The sequence below is a fragment of the Amphiprion ocellaris genome, chromosome 24 (genome assembly GCF_022539595.1).
Source record: "Amphiprion ocellaris isolate individual 3 ecotype Okinawa chromosome 24, ASM2253959v1, whole genome shotgun sequence".
NCBI lineage: Eukaryota > Metazoa > Chordata > Actinopteri > Pomacentridae > Amphiprion > Amphiprion ocellaris.
The window spans coordinates 9,645,251-9,669,038 of NC_072789.1; the positions used below are offsets into that span (position 1 = coordinate 9,645,251).

A 23,788-nucleotide genomic window follows, 5' to 3' on the forward strand; every position below is an offset into this window, starting at 1 on the left:
CGATTCAGTCGTGAAAATTAACCAAATCTAAGCTAAAAATTAAGACGTTTCATCAAAATGATGTTATTCTACATGTCTCATTTACGAATTTGCTAAAAATAAATGATTTGCTCCAACTAAATTCTGTAAAAAAAAAATAAAAATTCAGCACTTTTCTCCACAGCTGTGAAGCCATCAGTGACTCAGCTGTGACCAACAGTCACGCTATAAAATTCAGGCTGTTTCCACAGAACAGAGAAATACGATGAGATAAAACTTTTTTTTTCTTCTTCCAGATAATGCCAACATGAGAAAATGCAGTGTCTAGTAGAAAAGCAATAAAATACATTATATTACTGAAAATTACTAAAATAACAGTTGAATTATCAACCATTTTTTCAATCACTGATATACAATCATTTGTCCTTAAAATAACAGCAAATATCTAAAAGATTTCCGTACAGTAGAAATAGTGTGATGTTATTAAAGAGCACATTACTATTTGTGGAAACACAGATTATTAGTGTAGACATTATTTATAGTTTTGGCCTATTTTTTGTCCGTTACTCGATTTTATCTTTGATTTATCAAAACAGGGAAAGTCTGTGAAATAACAATAAATGGTTCAAGTAATTACAGTTAAAAACTGTTCAGACTGTTTTATGTTGTTGAATGTTTTATAGTTTACAATGTTGGAGACCAAATGATCTGGAAACTAAAACATTTTAACCAGCTGTCCTTTAAAGGACTTCAGTCTATGTGAGTTTAATGAACTCTGCAGTGGATCCGTTCTTGTAGGGGTAAACTCCAGCATGTAGCGGTTGAGTGAATGTGGTCTGGACTCTGTGGAGGAGAGTCACGGTTTCAGAGATGCTGTAGAAGGACACAATACCTGCACTGTGATCCAGATAAACTCCAACTCTGGAGGACTTGGGACCTGTGAGGACAGTTCTACTGTTGTTGTAGCAAAATGAGTAACTGTTGTCACATTGGAGAGACCAAGATTTGTCATTGCGTCCAAAGAGATAGTCATTTGAGCTCCCAGTTCTGCTGATATTTTTGTATGAAACTGCTACTATAAATCCTCTGCTACACTCCACCTCCCAGTAACAACGTCCAGTCAGACTCTCTTTACTCAGGACCTGAAGACATCCAGTGAATCTGTCTGGATGATCAGGATAAGGCTGATGTTGATCCATTACTGTTACTTTTCTTTTCTCATCAGATAATAACAGCCGTCTGTTTGCTGTGTTTGGATCCAGAGTGATTTGTCGTGAATATTTTAAGAGTCCAGCTCTGGTCTTTGGTTCTGGTTGTGGCTGTAAAACATCTGGTTGAGGGACTATCAATGAGATGTTTGTCCATGAGTCCCTCAGAACATCCTGTAGTTTATCTTTGAGCTGTTTCACAGCTGCTGTCATGTCCTTAAAGTCTTCTTGAACGCTGGTGTTGATGCTGGATGAGTGTGTGGACTCACCGACTGCTGACTCTGAGGAGTAGTTGAGGAGAAACTGGTTGTGATCTCGTGTATCTGAGATCCGCTTCAGCTCAGCGTCTTTCCTCTTCAGATCACTGATCTCCTGCTCCAGTGTCTCCTGAAGATCTTTGACTCGACTCACTTCAGTCTCTTGCAGGGATCTGATCTGCTGCTCCACATCTTGGCTTCTTTTCTGGATGAGTTGGATCATCTGGGTGAACATCTTCTCACTATCCTCCACTGTTTTATCAGCAGAGACGTTGATGTTCTTCACCTGCTGTTGGAGCAGCTTCACGTCTTCTTCTCTGCTCTGGATTCTCTGCTGGATGTTTAGTCGACTCGTCTGGAGCTTCTTCTGCTTCTCGGTCCTTTCTGCTGCAGCTGAAACCGTGTCGTGGCCTTTATGTTCATCCACAGAGCAGAGATAACAGATCAACTGCTGATCAGTGCGACAAAAAATCTCCACCACCCTGTCATGACGAGAACAGATGTTCTCCTGGAGGTTCTTGGAGGGTTCCACCAGCTGGTGCTTCTTGAATGCTGGAGATTCATAGTGAGGCTGAAGGTGATTTTTACAGTAGGAGGCCAGACAGAATAAACAGGACTTAACAGCCTTCATCTTCCTCCCGGTGCAGAAATCACAGGACACATCTTCATCTCCAGCATAGCAGTGATCAGCAGCAGCAGCTTGGAGTCCAGTGTTCTTCAGCTGCTCCACTAATTCTGCCAACAGGACGTTTTTCTCCAGGTTAGGCCTCGGTGTGAAAGTCTTCCTGCACTGAGGGCAGCTGTAGATTCTCCTCTGGTCCTCTCCATCCCAGTGGGCTTTAATACAGACCATACAGTAGCTGTGTCCACAGGAAAGAGTCACCGGATCCTTCAGTGGATCCAGACAGATGGAACAAGAAATATTCTCTGAAGAAAGATGAGCTCCTTTCTGAGCCATTTTCTCATCTGAGCAGCAGCTTTCAGGGAAGTGAGTCGATATAAACCAGTTAGACCTGTTCTGTGATCACCTGTCATGTTGTAAAAACATGTGTCACTGTAAAACATCGAACAGGTTTTACTGTAATATTTTATCAACAATTTACTGTGACTTCACAGATTTCCCCTATTCAGTTATTTTACAGATGTTTTATTTGAGAGTTTTTGCACATTACGTTATTTCACTGATTTTTCATGTATTTGTTTTTCTGGGTCCTTTGCGACCTAATTTTCACAGTTGTTGTTTTATTGGATGTATTTTTTACAGTGTGGTTACACCCAGCTTCAAAGGTCTCTATTATGCCACAAAACACCTTTGACCACAGATACAGTATCTACAGTATCTGGCACCAAGATGTTAGCAGCAGATCCTTTAAGTCCTGGAAGTTGTGAGGTGAGCCCTCATGGATCAGACTTTTTTGTCCAGTTCATCCCACAGATGCTCGACTAGATTGAGATCTGGGAAATTGTGAGGCCAAGTCAACACTTCAAACTGATTGTTGTGAACCTGAAGCCATTCCTGAGCCATTTTTGGTTTGTGGCACGTTGCATTATCCAGCTGAAAGAGATCACAGCCATAAGGGACTACCGTTTTCATGAGCGGGTGTACATGATCTGCAGCTATGCTTAGGTACGTGGTACGTGTCAAAGGTAACATCAACATGGATGGTAGGATTCAAGGTTCCCAGCAGAACATTGCCCAAAGCGTCACACTGACTCTGCCGACTTGCCTCCTTCCTATATGGTGCTTTTCCACTGGCACTTACTCGGCTCGACTCCACTCGATTTGTGAGGTTTTCCATTAGGATGTAGTACCTGGTACCAGGTACTATTTTAGTACCTACTCGGCCAGGGTTCCAAGCGAGCTGAGTCGAGCCAATAATGTGATGTCTACAGAGTGCAGGCCACTGATTGGACAAGGGAGTAACGACACACGAGGCCTGTACTGTGGACGAATGTGGAGGTCGAGACTTTTCTGTCTTTGGTGGCAGATCAAAGAATACAGAGGGAGCTGGACACTGTGACTCGCAACGAGAAAATATATTAGGAGGTCTCCGAGCGGATAGCGCCCATGGATACAGTAGGACAATGAAGCAGTGTCGGGAGAAGCTGAAAAACCTCAAAAGTGACTATCAGTCCAGCAAGGACCACAACGGCCGGAGTGGGTCAAACAGGTGTTGGAAGTGGTTGAGCCAAACGGACGCCATTTACAGGCACCAACAGGCAAGCAACAGGAAGGAGAGTGGCCTTGATACCGCCGCTGCATTAGTCAAGACCATGTTCGCAGATGGTGAGTGTTTTGTGACTCTACCCACAATGAGATGGTACTCAATTGTAATGGAAAACGACCTAAACCGAGTCGAGTAGAGTCGAGCCGAGTAGGTGCCTATAGTGCATCCTGGTGCTATGTGCTCCCCAGGTAAGCGGCCATCTACACAATGTAGAAGAAAACGTAATTCATCAGACCAGGCCACATTCTTCCATTGCTCCATGGTCCAGTTTTGATGCTCAGGTGTTCATTGTTGGTGCTTTCAGCAGTGCACAGTAGTCAGCATGGACACCCTGACGAGCAACAGTAGCTCGTGTGTTGGATCGGACCACACAGGCCAGCCTTCCACCCCACGAACATCAATGAGTCTTGGCCGCCCATGACCCTGTCGCTGGTTCACCACTGTTCCTTCCTTGGACCACTTTTGATAGATACTGACGTTCAGCATGGTGAAACTTCTTTTTACAGCTGATGTGCAGAAGTTTGTAGCGGTAGAAAAAGGCAAATGGTAAAAATATCTATTGCACGTAGAGCCACAATTCTTTTTTTCTTCCAGTTTTGGTAACACTTGTGGGCACTTGGAAAATGTTGTACATGCTGATTCCACTTCTTCATGGTCTTCCTTCTCCACAGAGGTGCAGGACTTTCGGAAAAATGAGCCGACAGTGAATGAAAAATGTCATGTGAAGGTTAAAATAAAGGCCGTTGCTCTCTGCTCAGGTCCGTCATTCAAAGCCAGCAACCTGAAGGCAGAGAGGAAGCTGGAGTTCATGCCGACCAACCTCCACGTCCAGAGGATGAGGGTGCAGGATGAGCTGGGCTTCGGTGAGATGCCAGCATGTAATTTTATCGCAATTTTTCTGCACAAACTCACTAATACTTCATTCCAAACATCTCTTGAATCAATTCTCTAGAGCACACCTATGATGTGGTGACAATCGGCGCTCCGGCTGCTCACTGTCAGGGCTTCAAAAACAGCGGATTAAGGAAGCTCATCCAGAAGTTTGAGGAGGCAAAGAAACAGTAAGTTCAAATCTAACCATGAAACGGCAAAATACAATTTTAAAAAAAAGCATGTTTATCTCCTCAGTGATCTCTGCTCTGGTCTTGAATTTTGTTTTTTGCTTCATTCATGATTTGATTTTGTTGGTTCAGATGGTTCGAATGCTTTGATTTTGACATAAAATGACTGCATTGTTTCTTCAATTTCTGCATTTATTCTGCGGTTCAGTTCTGTGGCTTCCTCTTAATTTTGTTTTTGTTACTTTCTCGATCAGCATATATGAGGAGGAATGGTGAGTTGTTGCACTGCTTTGCTTGTTTTCATTCTGTTTGCCTTGAATCACCACAAAAAACTACTGTCACCGTGCTTTAAATTTTCAATAGTTTTAAGATAAAGATAAGATAAAGTTCTTTATTTCTCCCCACTCCAGGGGAAATTTACGTTGTTACAGCAGCTTTATTTACAATATATACAACGGTGAAAAAATTTTTTTTTAACAGAAAAAATAAAAATAAAGTTTAAAAGTGCAAAGATGTGTTTAGTGTTGCAGATGAGCCATTGGGAAGTTTTAGTGTGATTTGCAAACACAAGATCACACAACTTATATTAATAGTAAGAATAGTTTGAAAGTGAGTCAAATATATGTTGTCTTAAACAAAGCACACATTTTGTAACACAGTCTGTCGAAATACCGCTCATTTTGTGAATTCAGTCTGTGCTTTAATCTTGTTAAAGCATATATCTTCACCTGGAAAACTAAAATGTTGGCAATAAAGCTTCAAATTTCCTAAATTCTTGAGTGAATATGTGAAGTGAACGGTATCATAGTCCTCAGTGTTTATCCAAGTCAGTTTCATGTTGTCTTCCCTGAGCCACTAGCCGTGTTTACATAATGTCTTTTTATGCTTATTTCCAGGTAAAATTTTTAAAAAACATTCCCGCAAAAACATGTTTCCACTCGCTGATTTTCATGGGAGATAGAAACACCTTCATTGACTAAGTTCTTACGTAGCAAACATTTAGCTCTTGACTGATTAGCTGTTTTCTTTCAATGTCTTCGTCTTTGGACAGCATCCAACACGTCCCGATACCAGCAATCATGAATAAATCACCACAACTTTCCAAACTTAAAAATAATCCCTGAAGACTTTGCTCCATTTTTCTGTAGTTGATGAACAAAGTTTGTTTGTTTCTACTTTTTCTTCAAAGTTTAGATTCCGGTTTGCAACCTCCAACCTTTTCTACTCTGTTTATTGCTGCCATGTAGCTTACAGCGACCCTATCTGACACAATGCAATCTCGTTTATTAGCTAGCATTTGAAAGCGAAGCAGTTGATGGAAGCAAATCTAGCTCACTTTTTCCTTCTGTTATTTTTGCGATGTGTCAAAACTTCACTTCAAATTTGCTTGAAAATTATATGGAAACACGGCTACTGATTAGGACTGTCAAGAAAGGCATGTGCATGCAAACACTATTTATGTGTGTAAATGTCTGTAAAATTAACAAAGCTCTATTTAAATAACCTATAAAGGAAAGTAGCATTAGTCCATTTGTTTTTGAAACCGTTCCTTTGAGACACAACAGGGATGTTCATGATTATTGGTCAATTGCAGACAATTATTTAAACAATTAAAAATATATTAACCAATAAGGCAGCTGACGAGAAAAAGGTATGTCAGAAAATACCTTTTAGACTAGCTGTAGTACCTGCTTGTTCCACCAGGTGAAGTGTCTTACCGTTTAATATTGAAGCGACCAAAGGAGGTGGTCACAGTTCATGATTTGATGCGTTGTTGGGGTTTAGCTGGTGAAGGGGCACCATGACAAAGACTTCTGTTATGGATAATGCATTCTGGCTGGAGAGCAAATACTTAAAACAAGTGGAGTCAACTAGGGTAGCACGAAGTCACTAATGTAACTAGCAACTTTTGCAGCAAATGTCATGCATCATGGGTAAAAATAACTCTATTAGCATGTTCACTGTACTTCATTTGTTTCCTGTTTACCCCTGTAGCAACCCCAGGAGGCATTCAGCAGTTCATGTTCGCAAGCAGAGAGCATTTCGCGGGTTTAGCTAGCAACGGGCACCATGACAAAAACTTCTGTGGCAGTTAAAAAGTTCCTGCCAGTTCACATACTTAAAACACTCCAGAGACAACTAGGCCAGCACACAAACTGCTAAGTTGCTAATCTAACAAGCCACTTTTGCTACGAATGTCATGTGTTGTGATTAATATTAACATCATTAGCATGTCTTCTGCACTTTATACCTTTACCGTGTGATCCTGTAGCGACCAGAGGAGACCGTCTACAGGCAGTTCTGCCTCATAAGCAGAGAGCATTGTGGGGGTTTTGCTAGTAAGGGGGCTCGATGACAAAGACTTCTGTGGCAGTTAATAGAGTCTGACCAGAGCTCACATATTTAAAAAGGAGCTGAAGTCATCAGGGACAGAAGTTCAATGACCAAGTAGTGTCAAATACCCTTACTCTGAAGTAACTGTATAACAATTGGGAAAACCTCATCCTGTTAACAATTAATTGATAATTGATTGATAATGTTTGCCGCCTATTAGTTAAGGAAGCAATTCAAAACTTGCTAGCTAACTCTTTACACGATAAATATGCAAATATAAGAGAGTGCCATAAGCTCGGATACAAATGGTTCTTTGTTTCCTGCAGCAGCGCCCTCTCCAGCTCGCAGTCCATCGTCTACATCCCACAGGACATCGTCCGAGCCAAAGAGATCATCGCCCACATCAACACGCTCAAGACTCAGGTCAGCTACTACGCCGAGAGGCTTTCACGAGCCGCCAAAGACCGATCGGCCAGCGGACTGGAGAGGACGCTCGCTATTCTGGCTGATAAGGTAATAAAAACAGTTTGGAAACAGTATTAATAACTTTATTTAGATAGTACCTTTAATAACAAGGGTTTACAAAGGGCTTTGATAGACAAAGTAGAAGCAGAACCGTTTCCACGTCCTCAGATGTTTGTGGAGAACTTTGAAAACGTTTGATCGCCCATGTCTGGTGTACATCCTGGACAAATTTCAGCTCTTTTTGGGTTCGCCTGTGCTTTTTAAAAATGCCCAAAAATGACACAAAATTGTCCAAAATATAAATCATAATTCAAAATGACCACTTGCATTCCAATAGGTTCCTCACGCCACTTCGTAGTGTTTGGACCCTAATGATTATTCTTAACCAAAATGACAGAAATGGCATAAAAACCCATGAGAATTCTTATACGGGTCATTTTTGACCCACTTATGGAAGAGTGTAGGGTCCAATCACTCGTGCATCTAAGGGTTAACAATGAAAACACCGACATTTCTCATCAGGTTTGTTATAATACCTTCTTGTCTCCATTTCAGACTCGTCAGCTGGTGACGGTGTGCGACTGCAAGCTGCTGGCTTCGGCCATTCAGGCCCTGAACGCAGCACGGCCCGAGTACATCGCCTCGAAAGCGTCTCCTTCCGCCGAGTCCGAACAGGTAGTCCTCCGCAACGACCAGGACACACTGCTGGCCAAGTGGAGCGGTTCCAACAGCCGATCTTCGCTTCATGTGGACTGGCATGAAGAGGAGTGGGTGAGTTGAAATCAACAGAACAGGGCATTTTTTAATTACAGATCAGCTTAGTTAAAGTGTGCCAATCCTAAAGTCAATACAGGGTTAAAGTGACACTATTATGTTCATTATTACAGTCGTTAGTCTAAATCTGCAGTGTTTTTCCTCCGTATCCCCGGGCAGCTTGACACAAGAGTCTGCAGTTATGTAATGAAGTTCATAAATCTCACTCGTGATTCATCTAGTAACTTGTGCATCCTCTCTCGCCTCCAGCTCAGATCTTTTTTTTTCACTGCTCTAATTTCCTAAATAGCTTTGCACCCGCCTATTTTACTGCAATTTTTTTATCATCTCAATAGCATTGAGATGATAAATGTGGTTGTTGTGGTTGTTTTCTTTTGTTCCTCTCACATTTTTCCTCACTGTTCGCTCATTTTTCACTGCAGTATAAAGTCCTGCACCTCTATGGAAAACGGAACAACCGTAAAGAAGAAGAGAGAACTCAGAAATGTTGCCAAAACTGTAAAAATAGTGATTCACCACACCACACATATTTACATGTTTGATTTGTTTCTATACTTGTCTCCTACTTGCTCCTTGTAAATACAGCCTGCAGTTCAACCGAAAGGTCACAGAATTTTTGTCACAAGACTGTCGGTCATAGCTGACTAACATAGCTTTACAGTTCTGCCAATAAGTGCAAAATTATCTGTTTTTTACAGAATTTGGTTGGAGCAAGTGCTTTATCTTTGGCAAATTTTTAAATGGGAGATATGAAGTGGACTCGATAATATAGAGAAAGTTATTTTAGCTCAGATTTGGTTGTTTTTCTCAGTGATTTGTGAGCTTAGATTTAGTTAAATTTAATAGAATGAAACAGATGAGTAGTTCAAAGACCATCGCAGAGTAGAAAATCTGATGATTCTTTCCACTTTTTTAGTTTCTGGCTCTAGTGATTTGTGTAATTTTGTCAAATTAAAAAAACAACAACATTAATTTCAAACACCATGTCAAGTTTTATAATACAAAACAAAAAAATCTGTACTTTAAACTTGTGTTTTCAGGAGAAGGTTTGGTTAAATGTGGACAAATCTCTGGAGTGCATCATCCAGCGAGTCGACAAGCTGCTTCAGAAAGAGAGGAGGCCCAGTGTTGGCAGTCAGGACAGTTCCCAGAGTGACCTGCAGGGCGGCAGCACCAAGAAAGGTAACACACTCGCATATAGGGCGGACTAAAGAGGCTTCCTGGGTTTGTTTTGATTCTGTTCTCTGTCAGCAGCGTAATTTAATTCATGTTTCAGCAGGCGATTGTTTACTGAAAGGTGAAATCACTGTATTGTTACAATTACTTTACTATATTTAATGAAGCCATGCAAAGATTCACCTTCATACTATGATTATTTTCAAGTACATAGAGGTGGTTAAAGGTCAGTTTATTTCAGAAGACCGTTCTGTAGCAGAAGGAATCTTTTCCAGAAGATGATCCTGTTATCAAATGTAGGTTAAAAAAAAAAAAGATCCTTTCATTGTCTCGAACTTGTTCTGACCAAACACCTATCATACTTGCTGATATAAGCCTTGAAAGTTACCCAGAAAGCACTTTTTAAAGTTTTCTCTGGTGAATTATCAGAAAACAAAAACACACCCAGAGCACCAATAAGTCTTTTGTCATTCTGGAGAATTTCGACGTAATTTTAGACACTTTTTTGGTCATTTTGGTTCAATTTTAACTCATTTCAGATAGACCTTGGATAATTTTGAGCGGGTTTTTATGTTTTTAAGTTATGAGCCTCAGAAATGGAAGGAAAAAGTGATTAAAAAGTGTAAAATCTGGACCCACAGCTATGTACTTGAAGGTCCTGTAACTCTGCATGGCTTTTATTAATCATACTAAAGTTCAGATTTTTCATTGAATGGCCTTGTAGTAATTATTATTTGCAATTTATGGTCACATTAGATGAAAACATTCATTTTTTCAGCTATCTGGGTTTCTTTTTGCTTGCTTGAGGATGATGAAAACACAAGAAACTAGCTAAAATCAGCTTTCACAGGCCGGTAATTGATAAAAAGATGAACCAAATTTATATATTAATTTAAATATAATTCGCTAAATAGGCGATTTGTACACTCATTTAGTGAAGTATGAATTGACTCTTCTATGGCTGTGAAAAGGTGATGGGAAAAGACGAGCTTTCTGGATCAACCCAGGAAGCATGTCGGAGGATTCTCCATCATTACCACCACCATCATCATCATCATCATCATCAGAACCACCACCTCCATCCTCCTCCTCCTCTGCACGTCCTCCCAGCCCTGAAACCTGTACGTTCATTTCTCTGCTGCTTCTTCCTCTTCTTCTTCCATCACTGCTCTCACGTCATATTCAGCTTTCCTTTACTGAGAAGAGTTTTTTACCCAAACTGGGGCAGGTTTTGTTGAATTATCCGTCTTTAAGGGTGTCAATGTTTTGTTTTGTGTGCAGTTTTTGTCTTTTCCCTACATGTTGCAGTGTTATTGTAGCTTTGAGCTGCGCCGGTCCTTCGGCTAGCAGCCGTATCTGAGATTTTGTACATGTTGTGCTGGACCGGGGTCAAATGTCTGTCCAAACTCAAGTTTACTAAAGAAGAAGATGTACAAAAAAAGAACTTTTAAAGTTCCTGATGGCTGCTTAGACTCAATCAACCCTCTGAGCTCCAAGCAGTTTTAGACATTTCTTGTTCCTATCACATTTGTACTCACTGTGGGCTGATTTTTCACTACAATATAAACTCCTGTACCTCTATGGAAACAGAACAACCATGACTAGAAGTAGAGAGAACTTAAACATGTCTTTTATACAATAGAACAGTTATAATTCCATAAATTTGATCACTTAAACTAAAACTTTGAAATAACTTGTGCAACTTTTTTCAAAGTTTTCACAAATAATACACTGGAAAGAAATGGTGACTCCATGTGCACTCGATATTTACTTTAGATTTGAAATATTTACTCTTCTTTTTATTATATTTTTTTCAGCCCCTACAAATTGGAAAGATGTTTCACCATGCTGAATGTATCTTCCAACAGCTTGCTCCTCTGTGTCCTATTTTTAAACCATGCTGCATTTATTTTATTGATGCAGTATGTTTGATTTTCCTCTCTGCCTCTTTTGTCGTCTCTTGAAGACTCAGAATTTTTGTCATGTGACTGTTGATCACAGCTGAGTCAGTCATGTTTTTTCAGTTGCAATGAGGAGCTCAGAATTTTTTGTCTTTAACAGAATCTGATTAGAACCAATATTCCTTTTTGTGCATTTTTTTCAAGTAGACATGTAGAATAAACTGATTTTGATGTTAATATTATGTCTATTGTCAGGGTTTAAAGTGCTGTGGGGCCTGAAGTAATGAACTCAGAGTGTCACTATTATTGAAGATATAAATTTTTCTGCATTTTTTTATGTGGCTGTAATGAAAACAACTATTAAAAAAGTAAGATCACATGTGTTTAGGTGAAATAAATCAATTAAGTACAAAACATTAGAGACTTTACCTGTAAAAATCAAAAACTGTACCAGAAAGCTCAGAATTTTTGCTGCATAACTGTTGATATGAGCCGAGTCACTAATGGCTTCCTAGTTGCGGCCGGGAGTGCAGAATTTTTAGTTTTTTATAGAATCTGGTTACGGGATGTGGTTTATTTTTGGTGGAATTAAGTTATTTTGATGGAATGTTTTGATTTGGTCGCAGATGAGTAGTTCGAGCGTCTAAAAGTTGAAAATTGATAATTCTTTCTGTTTTTATAGATAGTTACTATGACAGTGTAATTGCAGGCAGATTTTGAGGTTCAGAGGGTTCATTAGTTTTAACATGCCTTGTGAAAAGTGCAAATCTTGCATTTTGGTCGTCTATTTTAGAACCCTTTGCATTTAAAACTGTTCATTTTGGGTTAAACTTTATTTGCTTTGTGACCACAGATTTTTTAATTAGCAGACTTACATCAGTGTTTTTGCATTAAGCAAAAAGACTTTTTTAAAAAGCATTCTAAGTTCCACTGAATGCTGTTTTTAGGTCTATTTTGACCCCGGTCTGCAGTGTTTTCTGTGTGTCTCTGCTGCCCCCTGTGGCTAATCGTGCATGTTGCACCTTCGTCCCCTCTTCCAGATGGGAGCCCCGCTGCTGAGGAGGCGTATCCAGGTAAGAGCTGCCTCCTCCCCCCAGGCTCCTCCTCTCTCCTCACCTTCCTCTCCAGGACGATGACTGCATAGATAATCATGTTCGACTTTATTTATTAGAAAGCTGCGTGTACCGCTAGTTTAGTTCTTGTTATTAAAGAATGAACTCTCGACCAGTATTGGTTTGAGCATGACTTCTTGGCATCTACAAATCCTGCAAGTTTTAAATATGCAGCTACAGAAGTAAGAGAGTCTCAAATCATCTGTACACTTCAACCAGTCGATTTATCACCGTTATAAATTAATTATTAAAACAAACGTTTCACATTTAGATCCTTGAGCCGTAAACACCCAACTAAAGTATGGACTAGACGAGTGTTTTGAGATGTCTGTTGATCAAAATCAGTCAGTTTGGACTCTGAGTCAACTTTATCCTCAATATGTGAGATGGAGTTTCAGGTTGGATCAGTTCAGAGGTCAGAAAAGCCCTGAAACCACCAATAACAAGTCAGAACTCACTTTGTAACCTTGTTTCCTTCCTTCCTTCCTTCCTTCTTTCCTTTTTCCCTCCTTCGTTTTTCCGTTTCCTGTTTTATTTCTTCCATTGTTACATCTTTCCTTGTTTCCTTCCTACCTTTTTTCAATTGATCGTTCTTTCCCTCTTTTCCTTCTTTCATTGTTTTCATCCTTCCTTCTTTTCTTGTTTCCTTTTTCCTTCCTTCATTCATCCTTTCCTTCCTTCCTTCCATCTGTGTTCCTTCCTTCCTTCATTCCTTCCTTCCTTCCATCTGTGTTCCTTCCTTCCTTCCTTCCTTCTTTGTTTTCTTCCTTCTTGTTTCCTTTTCCTTCTTTCATTGTTTTCATCCTTCCTTCTTTTCTTGTTTCCTTTTTCCTTCCTTCATTCATCCTTTCCTTCCTTCCTTCCATCTGTGTTCCTTCCTTCCTTCATTCCTTCCTTCCTTCCATCTGTGTTCCTTCCTTCCTTCCTTCCTTCCTTCTTTGTTTTCTTCCTTCTTGTTTCCTTTTCCTTCCTTCTTTCTTTTCTACCTTCCTTCCTTCTTTTCTTGTTTCCTTTTCCTTCCTTCCTTCCTTCCTTCCTGCTTTCCTTCCGTCCTTCCTTCCTTCCGTCTGTGTTCCTTCCTTCCTTCCTTCTTTTCTTGTTTCCTTTTCCTTCCTTCCTTCCTTCCTTCCTTCTTTCCTTCCGTCCTTCCTTCCTTCCGTCTGTGTTCCTTCCTTCCTTCCTTCCTTCCTTCTTTTCTTGTTTCCTTTTCCTTCCTTCCTTCCTTCCTTCCTGCTTTCCTTCCGTCCTTCCTTCCTTCCATCTGTGTTCCTTCCTTCCTTCCTTCCTTCCTTCCTTCCTTCCTTCTTTTCTACCTTCATTCTTCCTTTCTTTCCTTTCTTCTTTCTTTCCTTCCATCAGTCAGTCTTAGATAACCAGCATGTAACTTGTGTGATCCTGAGTTTCCTTCACAACTCTGAATATTAATTTCTTTTAATGAGTCCAAACTGAAGTGAACATTAACGTCGCCTCTTCCTGTTGAGCTCAACCAGGGATTTTACGTGTAACCTTATTCACTAATGAAAACCTAGCTCAGGTGATGATGTAATAGTTGTGATCAGGTGATGATGTAATAAATCTGACATCCTGGAGCTTCAGTCTGATAGGTTTGGTTTCTGTCGTCGCTTCTGCTTCCTGTTGTTTCTGTTCATCTGTTTTCTGTTTGTCTGAAAAAGTCCAAAAGTCCTCTTGAATCCAGTTTTATTCCAGTTTTAATGATTTTCAAGGAGATATTTGACCCTTTGAACTTCAACACGTTAATCTTTCCTCACTTCTTTACTTCCTTGTTTCTTAGTTTCCTTCCTTCCTTCATTCCTTCCTTGTGTTTTTACTTCTTTGTTTCTTTCTTCTTCACCCTTCTTTGTGTCCTTTCCTTACTTCCTTACTTCCCCTTTCCTTCCTTATTTCCTCATTTCATTCCTTTTCCTTCCTTCCTTCCTTCCTTCCCTTTTGCCTTCCTTCCTTCCTTCCTTCCCTTTTGCCTTCCTTGCTTCCTGCTTCACGCTTTTACTTCCTATCTAGCTACCTTGTTTACTTCTTTCCTTACTTGTCTCATTCTTTCCTCTGCTTTTTCTTCCTTCCTTCCTTCCTTGTTTCCTTTATAGTTTCATCCTTTCTATTCATCCCACCTTGTTTCCTTCCTTCTTTTCTTTCTTATTTTCGTCTTGTTTTGTAGTTTCATTCCCTCCTTTATTGTTCCTTGTTCCTTCCTCATTTGCCTCCTTCTTTCTGCCCTTTTCCCTTCTTTCATTCCTTCTTTTCTTTTTTCCTTTCTTGTTTCCTGCTTTCCTCCTTTTCTATTTTTGCTTCCTTTCTTTATTCTCTACTTGTTTTCTTTCCCTCTTTCCTTCAGAATCAAGTTGAATGAAAACTGTATTTTTGGTGAATTTTTAAAGTTTGTGTCAAATAAAGTGAATTTTGCTGAATTCTCAGACATTAATTTCACATTTTTATCACGTTCTCGACTTCACGGAAGATTTGTTTAAGGAGTCTTCAAGTTTTTCTGGCTGCTGATTGTGTTAAAAATGTTGCTGCCTTGTGATCGAACCGACCTGACGTGTTGTTGTGTATATTTGCGTTACCAGGCGAGTGGAGCGAGGCGCTGTATCCCCTCCTCACCACGCTGACCGAGTGCGTCACCATGATGAGTGACAAGGCCAAGAAGTCGATGGTGTTCCTGTTGATGCAGGACAGCGCTCCCACCATCGCCATGGACGTGTCGCTGCAGTACCGCCGCGACGTCGTCTTCTGCCAGACGGTCAGACTTCACATTTACACGAGTGTAGAGTGACTCAGAAACCACCACAGATCTGTAAATGTTACCAACTTTACTGTGTTTTTATGAGTTAGACTCTGGAGTGAAGTGAAAGCAGCAGGTTAAAAACGAGATCAAACTCCTACTCGGCTGTGAGAGAGACGGTTCAGCTCTCTGGGCCAAAGTTAAAAAGAGGATGTAGATTCTTTCTTTGGTATTTTTAGATCCTCGTATTGTTGTGGTTTTGGCAGAAACAGTCGATTCAGTCGACAGCAGGTTTCCACAACCTCTGAGTTAAAAACAATAGTGGCAGACAAACATAACAGGTGAACTCTAATAGAAGAAAACTGGAAAGCAAATAAAGCACAAGACTGATAATTTTCTAGACATAAATAATAAATATTCCTGTGTTCCACCGGCTCAAATGTCAGGTTTCTCATGCTTTTCTTTATCGTATGCTATTAGAAAATGATGATCTTTGTGTTTTAGTTCGACTACAAAAGAGTCAGTCATATAGTTTTGTTTTTAAAAACAGAGACATAAGAGATTTTTGGCTTTCATTTAGTTAATTCTACTGACAACATGGTGTGTCAGGGATGCTCCAGGACAATCAGAAAATTATAAATCTGACAATTCTTTTCAGTTTTTACAGTTTCCGGCTCTGATAAATGGCTTAACTTTGGCTCTTTTTTGAAAAAATCAAACATTTTCAAACCTGCCAGTGGGTTTTGGGGTTCAGCTCTTGTGATCAAGCCTTCATATTTCATGATTTTCCTTGTTTGCTAGAGTGTAAGTTGAATTAATGCATCAGATTAAAAATATATATTATCAACATTGTAAATAAACTGTCATATCGGTGCTTAATAAGACTAAAAATACATTTTTGTTGTTTTAAGGCACCTGCAGGCCTTCAAACTGTTGTTTTAATATGATATCTGAATAACCATGGCTTGATTTGACTGAATTTAATTACTTAAACTAATGAAACTGCTGCAAAAACGTGACATAGCAATAATTAAAACCACGCTGTTTTATCTGTCGTCATTTTTCTTTACTATGTGACTGAAATGACTGAAACAGATTCTAAGTTATGTTCTAAAAAGCCTTAAAAAGTCTGAACGTACTGACTGAAAGCTGTGACTGCTGCTCGAACACAAACAGCCTGTTATGATCTGATGTTCATGCTGATGTGTTTTTGCAGCTCACCGCTCTCGTCTGCGGCTTCATCATCAAACTGAGGAACTGTCTCCGTGACAACGGATTCCTGCGACAGCTCTACACCATCGGCCTGCTGGCTCAGTTCGAGTCGCTGCTCAGCACCTACGGTACTAAAACACCCTCAGATTGTTTACATTCAGCTCTATCAGGGGTTTTACTTCCGCTGGACAGTAACTGACTGTATGTTTGTAGGAGAGGAACTCGCCATGTTGGAGGATATGAGCGTCGGCATCATGGATCTACGTAACGTCACCTTTAAGGTAGAAAAAACTCCTGAGTGGCTTCATTTACAATGTTTATACATCTATGAGTTGATATTTACATGTGGTAGGCTGCACCGTAAAGCAAAATCTCAATAACTGCATTATTTCTAAGTTAAGATAAACCTTTATTGCTCCCCACGCCAGGGGAATTTCACGTTGTTACAGCAAACATATTTAGCAAATAATCAGAGTAATATTAATACAACAATAATAAAATAGTTATAATATTAACAATATGTACAAGGAGGAGAAATGAATAAATACAGTATGGACACTATGTAAACAACACAATGTAAGGTGGCTTGAAAAATAAATTTAAAAAGTGCAAAGAAGTTAAACAGTTGAGTATTTTCTCTTACGAACAATAAGAAAGAAATACTTTAAACAGATGATACTGACTGTACAGACTATACATCTATATCATGGCTCCATGTGGAAAAGAATTGAGCAATGAGCTGAAAAATCAGACTGTAAGACTTCACAAAACTGAAAGAGGAAACAGAAAGATCACCTAAACAAACAGCTAAACATCTGCCGGTCGAATCAAACTAGCAATTTGAGTGCATCTCTTTGTGTGCATCTGTATAGACAAAAATATCAATGAAATAGTGGTGTTTTTTGTTGTTTTGTGTGGTTGTGTGCTGTGTTTTTAACAAGCAGAAACACTTCCCTCCACTTCTTCCAGCTTTTCATGAGTCCGTCTTGATTAAACATGTCTGTCTTTATGATATTTTTTAGTGTTTGGCTTTCATTATAGTTCAGCTATTCCAGTTTTCCTCCAAAACAAAAGAAGAGGAAAGACTCATGTTTATTTGAAGGATTTGGAAGCAGAGTGGCCTAACTGTTTTATTTAGTTTTTGAGAAAAATTGGTTCGAAATTTTGTGTTTTCCAGAATGGTCGAACATTCGAATCGTCACTGTAACGCTGTATTTTGGGTTGTCACTAAATCTAGACCATAGCATAGACAGAAATGATATAAAACTCAGTTTGGATTACTTGCAGGTCAGACCACTCTGCTTTTAAATCCCTTCATTTAAACTGCTAAGAGACAATAGATGCAGATGCCAGCATTAAACAGATACAAAATCATTCGCTGAACACCGTTCTCAGGTCACCCAGGCGACCGGCAGCTCCGCCCCCGACATGCTGCCCATCATCACGGGGAACCGCGACGGCTTCAACGTCCGCATCCCGCTGCCAGAAACCATGTTCGACGCTCTGCCTCGTGAGATCCAGAGCGGCATGCTGCTGAGGGTTCAGCCGGTTCACTTCAACGTCGGCATCAACGAGCAGCAAACGCTGGCGGAGAAGTGAGTGAAATCAGCAGGACACTGACGTTTAATAGCAGCAGAGACGTCAGTGTTGGTAAAACTTGCTTTTCTCTGCGTGGGTTTCAGGTTTGGAGATACGTCCCTGCAGGAGATCATCAACTCAGAGAGTCTCTCCAGATTAAACTCCTACTACGAACAGTTCAAAGAAGTCCTGCCTGAGGACTGTAAGTACGACCTGCACCTATGACAGGGCAAGAAAACTAACTTACACTAGAATGAGGTAATAACAAAGAGTGAGAAGATTAAATGTAAGTTTAACCCTCTGAACTGAAGCAGTTTTTCTTTGTTCCTCTGCCCGAAAACTGGGTCAGTTTTCTGTGAGAATCTGGGTTGCCTCTTAACACAGTGTTCATTTTTGGCACTTTGGTCCATATTTGTGCAAAACTTCTGTCACTAAAATAGGAAATGCTCTTTTAAGAAGCATTTTTACATAGATTTTTTTGCACAAAGTTACTTTTGTAATATTGAATACAATCTTTTTAATTTTTTTTTTTAAATGTCAATTTTGATCCCCAAATTTTTCCCTGTGGTTGAAAAACTTTTGTGTTGATCATAGCTGAGTCACTAATGGCTTCTTGGTTGTGATGAAGAGCACAGAATTTTTTAGGTTTTACAGAATTTAGTGAGAGTAAATGATTTATTATTGGCACATTTTTAAATGTGACATTTACAATGAAATGATTTTAATGGAATTTTGGCTCATATTTAGTTATTGTATTCCAAAACAAACTGCACGTCACACATGATTTAAAAGACTCAAGTATTCAGGTATTGTCAAAAAGTTGAAAATGCAACAGTTCTTTTTGTTTCAATTCTTGCTTTTGATAAATAAATCATTTTGGCAATTTTTTTGCGATACGCTGCCTTGCAAAGCCATTGCCTCCTTTTTGGGTTTCTTGAAGATTAACCAAAGTCTGAAACATAAAGAAACTGTACAGCAAACTTTTGTTCTTTCCTCTCTAATTCGTCATCTGAGAACCTGTCGGATATATTAGGGATCATTCGGAGGATCCAGAACCTCCAAAGAAAAACTAAAGCTTCACCAACTGCAGCTGAAATCATTTATCATTTCGAGAGGAAAATGCATTTACTCTGTTGGAAGCCAGTTAAAGTTTGTATCAAACTGTGTATTCAGTGCATCTTTATCAGATGTTTTCATGATGTTTCCAGCTGTTCTGACTCCTGTCTTTATCTCACCTACATTCAGGCCTCCCGAGGTCTCGCTCTCAGACGTGTCTTCCTGAGCTGCTGAGGTTTCTGGGGCAGAACGTCAACGCCAGGAAAAACAAGAACGTGGACATCCTCTGGCAGGCTGCCGAGGTGAAGCTTCTGCTCTGATATCTGACAGAATTTCACTCAAACTTCAACTGATGGCAAAACTACTGCTTTTAACTCTAAATTAGGAACAGTTGGAGTCGAATCTTGATGTGTTTCCTTAAAAAAATGTGCCAAATCATATCACTCATAATAATACAGGTTTAAATCTGAGCCACATGGAGAACATTGAAGTAACGTATGATATTATTTTATCTCCGTCTCAGATCTGTCGGCGGCTGAACGGCGTTCGCTTCACCAGCTGCAAAAGCGCCAAAGACCGCACGGCCATGTCGGTGACGTTGGAGCAGTGCCTGATCCTGCAGCACGAACACGGCATGGCGCCGCAGGTTTTCACGCAGGCCCTCGACTGCATGCGCAGGTAGGACGCCCTCACAGCGCCTGAATGAAAACGCACAACTGCAAATCACACCTGGGCAAAAAAAAATAATTAGCCAATCAGAGCCTCAGTGATCATTTTATGTGGAGGAAATGAATCCTTCTAGATGCTGTTTTTACCTACCAAAGACAAAGGTACAACATGAGCTGAAACTGAGTTAAAAATCAGCACAGCTTTGAGCAAACAGACATTTAACACCAACAAATCTGTTTAGAAATCAAAGAAAAACGTGCTGCAGAACCGTCACATTTTGAAGTTTTCCTCAGCATCCCAATAATTCAGTGATAAAAACTTTTTCATCCATGGGTTCAACACAACCAGGAACTAATTCGGCGCACTTTTAATGCTGCTCATCGACTAAAATACTAACTTTTAACTTTTGACTTTATAAGTCCTCAGAGGGAAATGAAGTTGTTACCGCAGCATGGATATTCAATGAAGTGGTAAACGATAAGACAACACAGAACATTAGGGTATAAAGTCAAGGTAAAATTAATAAAATAAAAAGAAATAAGATACAAATATATAAAATATAATATAAAAAAGTCAACAGAATATAGAAGAGTGATACAGAAATGTGCAAATGAGAATGTGCTTGGATGTGCAAATGACATAAGGAGGTGCAGAAATGTGTTCCGAAGGTGCAATTTGTGCAATTTAGGCAATTTTCAAAAACTAAACCATCCCATTGTAACCTGCTGGCAGGTTTTGGGTGTAACTGGCACATTTCATGAGCATTAATGAGATCTTTCTTCTCAAATACGCCTATTGTGTTCATGTTCGCATGTTTTAGTGTGTCAGGTTAGCAAACAAAAAGCCTTTTTGCCTCCCTGAAAAGTCAAACTTTATAATGAGATGATTAAAAAATGAAACAAAAATTTCTCTCTGCAAAAAAAAATCAGATATGCTTTAAAGTGCAACGAAATGGCTTTGAATAGGTATTAAGTTAAAGCAAATTATACCAGCCAATTATCAAAAAAAGCAGGAAGTTGCAGCTTTAATTAACCACATGCTTTCTCTGGTTGATATTAAAATAAATGGAGATAAATCCAGGTCAAATTGAGCGACTGTATCAACACCCTGATGCTTCAAATGTTGCACCGTGTCTGTAAAATCAATAAAGAACAGAAGTTGAGAAGGAAAACAGTGTTTTGGTTGAATTCAAATGTGTGTTTTGCCCACATGTGATTTGAAAAACGACCACTTGCTTTGTCTGCAAAACAAACTGGAGTTGACCTCAGAGAGGACGCTGAATGTTGTGGAGTTCGATCTAAAAGGCTCAAATTTGCACCGCTCTTAAGTGTCGTTTTCTGGAGAAGAAAGTTTCCCAACCGATATTCAGAGTCCTCCTTCGATGCTTGTCATGGACGGATGCTTGTCGGTTTGTCTGAACGTCTGTCTGCTTGTCTTGTCCGTCTCTGTTGTCTTGTCTCTGAGTTTTTTTCTTTTTATTTTATGATTAAAGCACTTCACCTGCCATCAATGCCACCTTTTATTCTCTCTCATTCCTCCACGTTTTCTACATTCACTTTCAAGTAACGTCCGCCTGCAGAAGACAGAAATGCAGGAAAGATTACAAACACATCCTCTGTTCACTTTTTAGTTTGGTTCAGTCTTTCTTGTTGGATGTTTGATGTGCTGCAAAAAAAGAGAGAAACAGACAATAGTATTATGAACATTAGGAAATAACAAGAACTGAAACAGCTGAAACAATTGTTTAAAGCTGTATATATAGATATAGCTAAATTCTCCTCATGTTGTCAACTATAAATTAATGGCCAACTATTTCGCTAACCAGCTTGAGCAATTTTTGGCAAGAATCAACCTAAATTCTCTCATTGCAGCTTCTTAAATGTGAATATTTTCAAGGTTTTTTCTCCTCTATGACAGTAAACTGAATCTCTTTGGGCTGTAGACAAAACAAGACATTTTTTGGAGAACAGAAATCAAGTTTTTTCACCATTTTCTAACAAAAGAGCTCATTGATTCATCGACAATGACAAGAATCATCAGTCATCATCTTAAAAACATTTCTGACAGGTTTTATGCCCAAAATGCTTCAAAAAACAAGGTTAGTGATTTCTAGAGAGATATCAGCCACCAGAAACAAGATCATAAGGACAGGAGACACGGTGACAATAGAACTGAGGTCTTCTGGGAGTTTATCTTCCCAAACAGAGCGTTTATTGACATTGATCCTTGTATAAATGGGATTTCCCGCTAGAGAGCAGTCAATGCCTCTTTAAAACTTGCAGCAACTCTGTGTTTGTGTCGAGCAGAAGCTGTTTGTGTCAGAAAAAGAAAGAAGCTTTGTTTTGTCATGTTGTGGATATTTCTGTTGCTGCGAGATGTAATCACGCCTGTGCAATAAAGTCCCACAGATATGGCATGATACGATGTCTCTTCACCTCTTCTCTTCTCCTCACATCTCCTCCCTTTGTCCTCCCCTCTGCCTCACCAGCCGACGAGCATGAGAACTGCTTTTAGAGTTTGATTTGAGATGCATGTTAGAAAAAGCTCAGAGATACCGTTCCCCTCCCCTCTGAATTTCCCCTTCATTATCCTCCTTTTTCCCCCCGTTTATCCATGTTTCAAATGGACAAAACACCCTTTAAATACACTCTAACCCTCTGAACTCCAAGCAGTTTTCTTCTTGCTGCAATGGAAAGTCCTGTACCTCTGTGGAAACAGCACAATCAGAACTTAAAAATTGCCATAAAGCATAAAGAAATTCAAGTTTTGGCTTCACAGTTTTCTTAAGAACAGTTTATTTTTCAAATTTTGCAATAAGACGTAGAATAATGTGATTTTTAATGAAAATGTCTCGATTTTTAGCTTGGATTTGGTTCAGTTTTTCCAGTAGAACCGGGACTAATGGTAAAGCTGAAAACGTGACGATTATTTCTGTTTTTACTATTTCTTGGATTTCTCCAAGTGCCCAAAAGTTTCCACAAGTCTGCACGTTACTGATATTTTACCATTATTTACATTTTTCCAACCTCCACAAACATTTTCATACTCTTCTGCACATCAACTCTGCAAAGATGTTTCACCGTGCTGAATGTATCTTCCAACTTACTTTAAACACTCACCTGAAAAGTCTCAAAATTTTACTACTGGTCACAGCCGAGTGATACAGTTGAATGAGGAAGCACAGAATTTTCATTTTTTTACAGAATCTTATGAAAGAAACCACTTTATTTGTGGTAAATTCTTAAAAAAGACACTTTGAGTAAAGTGATTCTGATAAAAATATGATCAGATTTGGTTAATTTCACTGCCAAAAACTTGAAAATCCAACATTTTTTCCTGTTTTTACAGTTTCTGGCCCATAAGTGTTGCATTTTTTTAAAGATAGCACGCCTTTGTCTGGATTTTGGTTTTCAGAGGGTTAAGTGTCTGCATGCATACACACAGTAGACTTTAAAATCCTTCACATAAAGGGTGTTTATTTCCACGTCTGTCCTCCTCCGTCTTCACCCCATGTCTTAGAGTTGATAAACATGGAGAGCCATTGCTGTATTTTCTTCTTTCCCTCAGAAAGAACATCTCTCTTAATTTGTTTCTCTCTTCTCTTTCTCTTTTTTCCTCCTCCTCTGTTTCCCGTGACATTTCTGTTTGTATGCTGGGTTTTTTTTTATTCTGGTTGATTCATTTCCATTTGATTTATACTTTTGTGCAATATTATTTCGACGTCACCCCATTAAAACCTCTCTCTGACATCGTGGCGTCCTCGCTGTCGTGGTGATTTTTCGCCTGTATCTCATGTTGATTTCACCTCCTTGCATGCACACGTACACACCATCTGTTTCTTTTGGCTTCGCTGCTACACTCGCTGCCCGTCTCCTTCCTCATCTTGCCTTTTTTTTCTTCCTTGAATTTGCTCTCTCCTTTCCCGTCCATCACTTTTCGTCATCTTTACTCCCACTCCCGCCTTGTTTTCCTCCTCCGACCTGCCCCCACATCTCCTCCTCCATCTTCCTCCTCCATCTTCCTCCTCCTCCCACCCGTGAC

The 23,788-nt window shown here is 39.6% G+C and overlaps 2 protein-coding genes across 13 annotated transcripts in view; one reads left to right on the top strand and one right to left on the bottom strand.

The window, feature by feature from the left end:
- LOC111564002 (inositol polyphosphate-4-phosphatase type I A-like) overlaps positions 1-23,788 on the top strand; it is a 59,618-nt gene that overhangs the window by 25,845 nt on the left and 9,985 nt on the right. For 2 of the 12 annotated variants that reach the window (XM_055008225.1, XM_055008220.1), the window contains exons 11-25: positions 4,431-4,535; positions 4,625-4,733; positions 4,988-5,005; positions 7,394-7,580; positions 8,088-8,303; positions 9,347-9,488; positions 10,454-10,603; positions 12,424-12,456; positions 15,078-15,250; positions 16,449-16,572; positions 16,658-16,725; positions 17,840-18,039; positions 18,127-18,224; positions 19,268-19,380; positions 19,602-19,756. In XM_055008225.1, coding sequence (XP_054864200.1) covers positions 4,431-4,535; positions 4,625-4,733; positions 4,988-5,005; positions 7,394-7,580; positions 8,088-8,303; positions 9,347-9,488; positions 10,454-10,603; positions 12,424-12,456; positions 15,078-15,250; positions 16,449-16,572; positions 16,658-16,725; positions 17,840-18,039; positions 18,127-18,224; positions 19,268-19,380; positions 19,602-19,756 — 1,891 coding nt within the window. Of the gene's footprint in view, positions 1-4,430; positions 4,536-4,624; positions 4,734-4,987; positions 5,006-7,393; positions 7,581-8,087; positions 8,304-9,346; positions 9,489-10,453; positions 10,604-12,423; positions 12,457-15,077; positions 15,251-16,448; positions 16,573-16,657; positions 16,726-17,839; positions 18,040-18,126; positions 18,225-19,267; positions 19,381-19,601; positions 19,757-22,235; positions 23,781-23,788 lie in introns of those variants that run through there. The other 10 variants (XM_055008231.1, XM_055008221.1, XM_055008230.1 and 7 more) reach the window with 8 other exon arrangements.
- Positions 497-2,445, bottom strand: LOC111563995 (E3 ubiquitin/ISG15 ligase TRIM25-like). The gene has a single exon (XM_023263305.3). The coding sequence runs from the start codon at positions 2,400-2,402 to the stop codon at positions 735-737; it is 1,668 nt and encodes a 555-aa protein (XP_023119073.2). The 5' UTR covers positions 2,403-2,445; the 3' UTR covers positions 497-734.

Excerpts from the sequence above, each read along its gene's own strand:
- LOC111563995 (XM_023263305.3), bottom strand. The coding sequence starts at position 2,402 with ATGGCTCAGAAAGGAGCTCATCTTTCTTCAGAGAATATTTCTTGTTCC.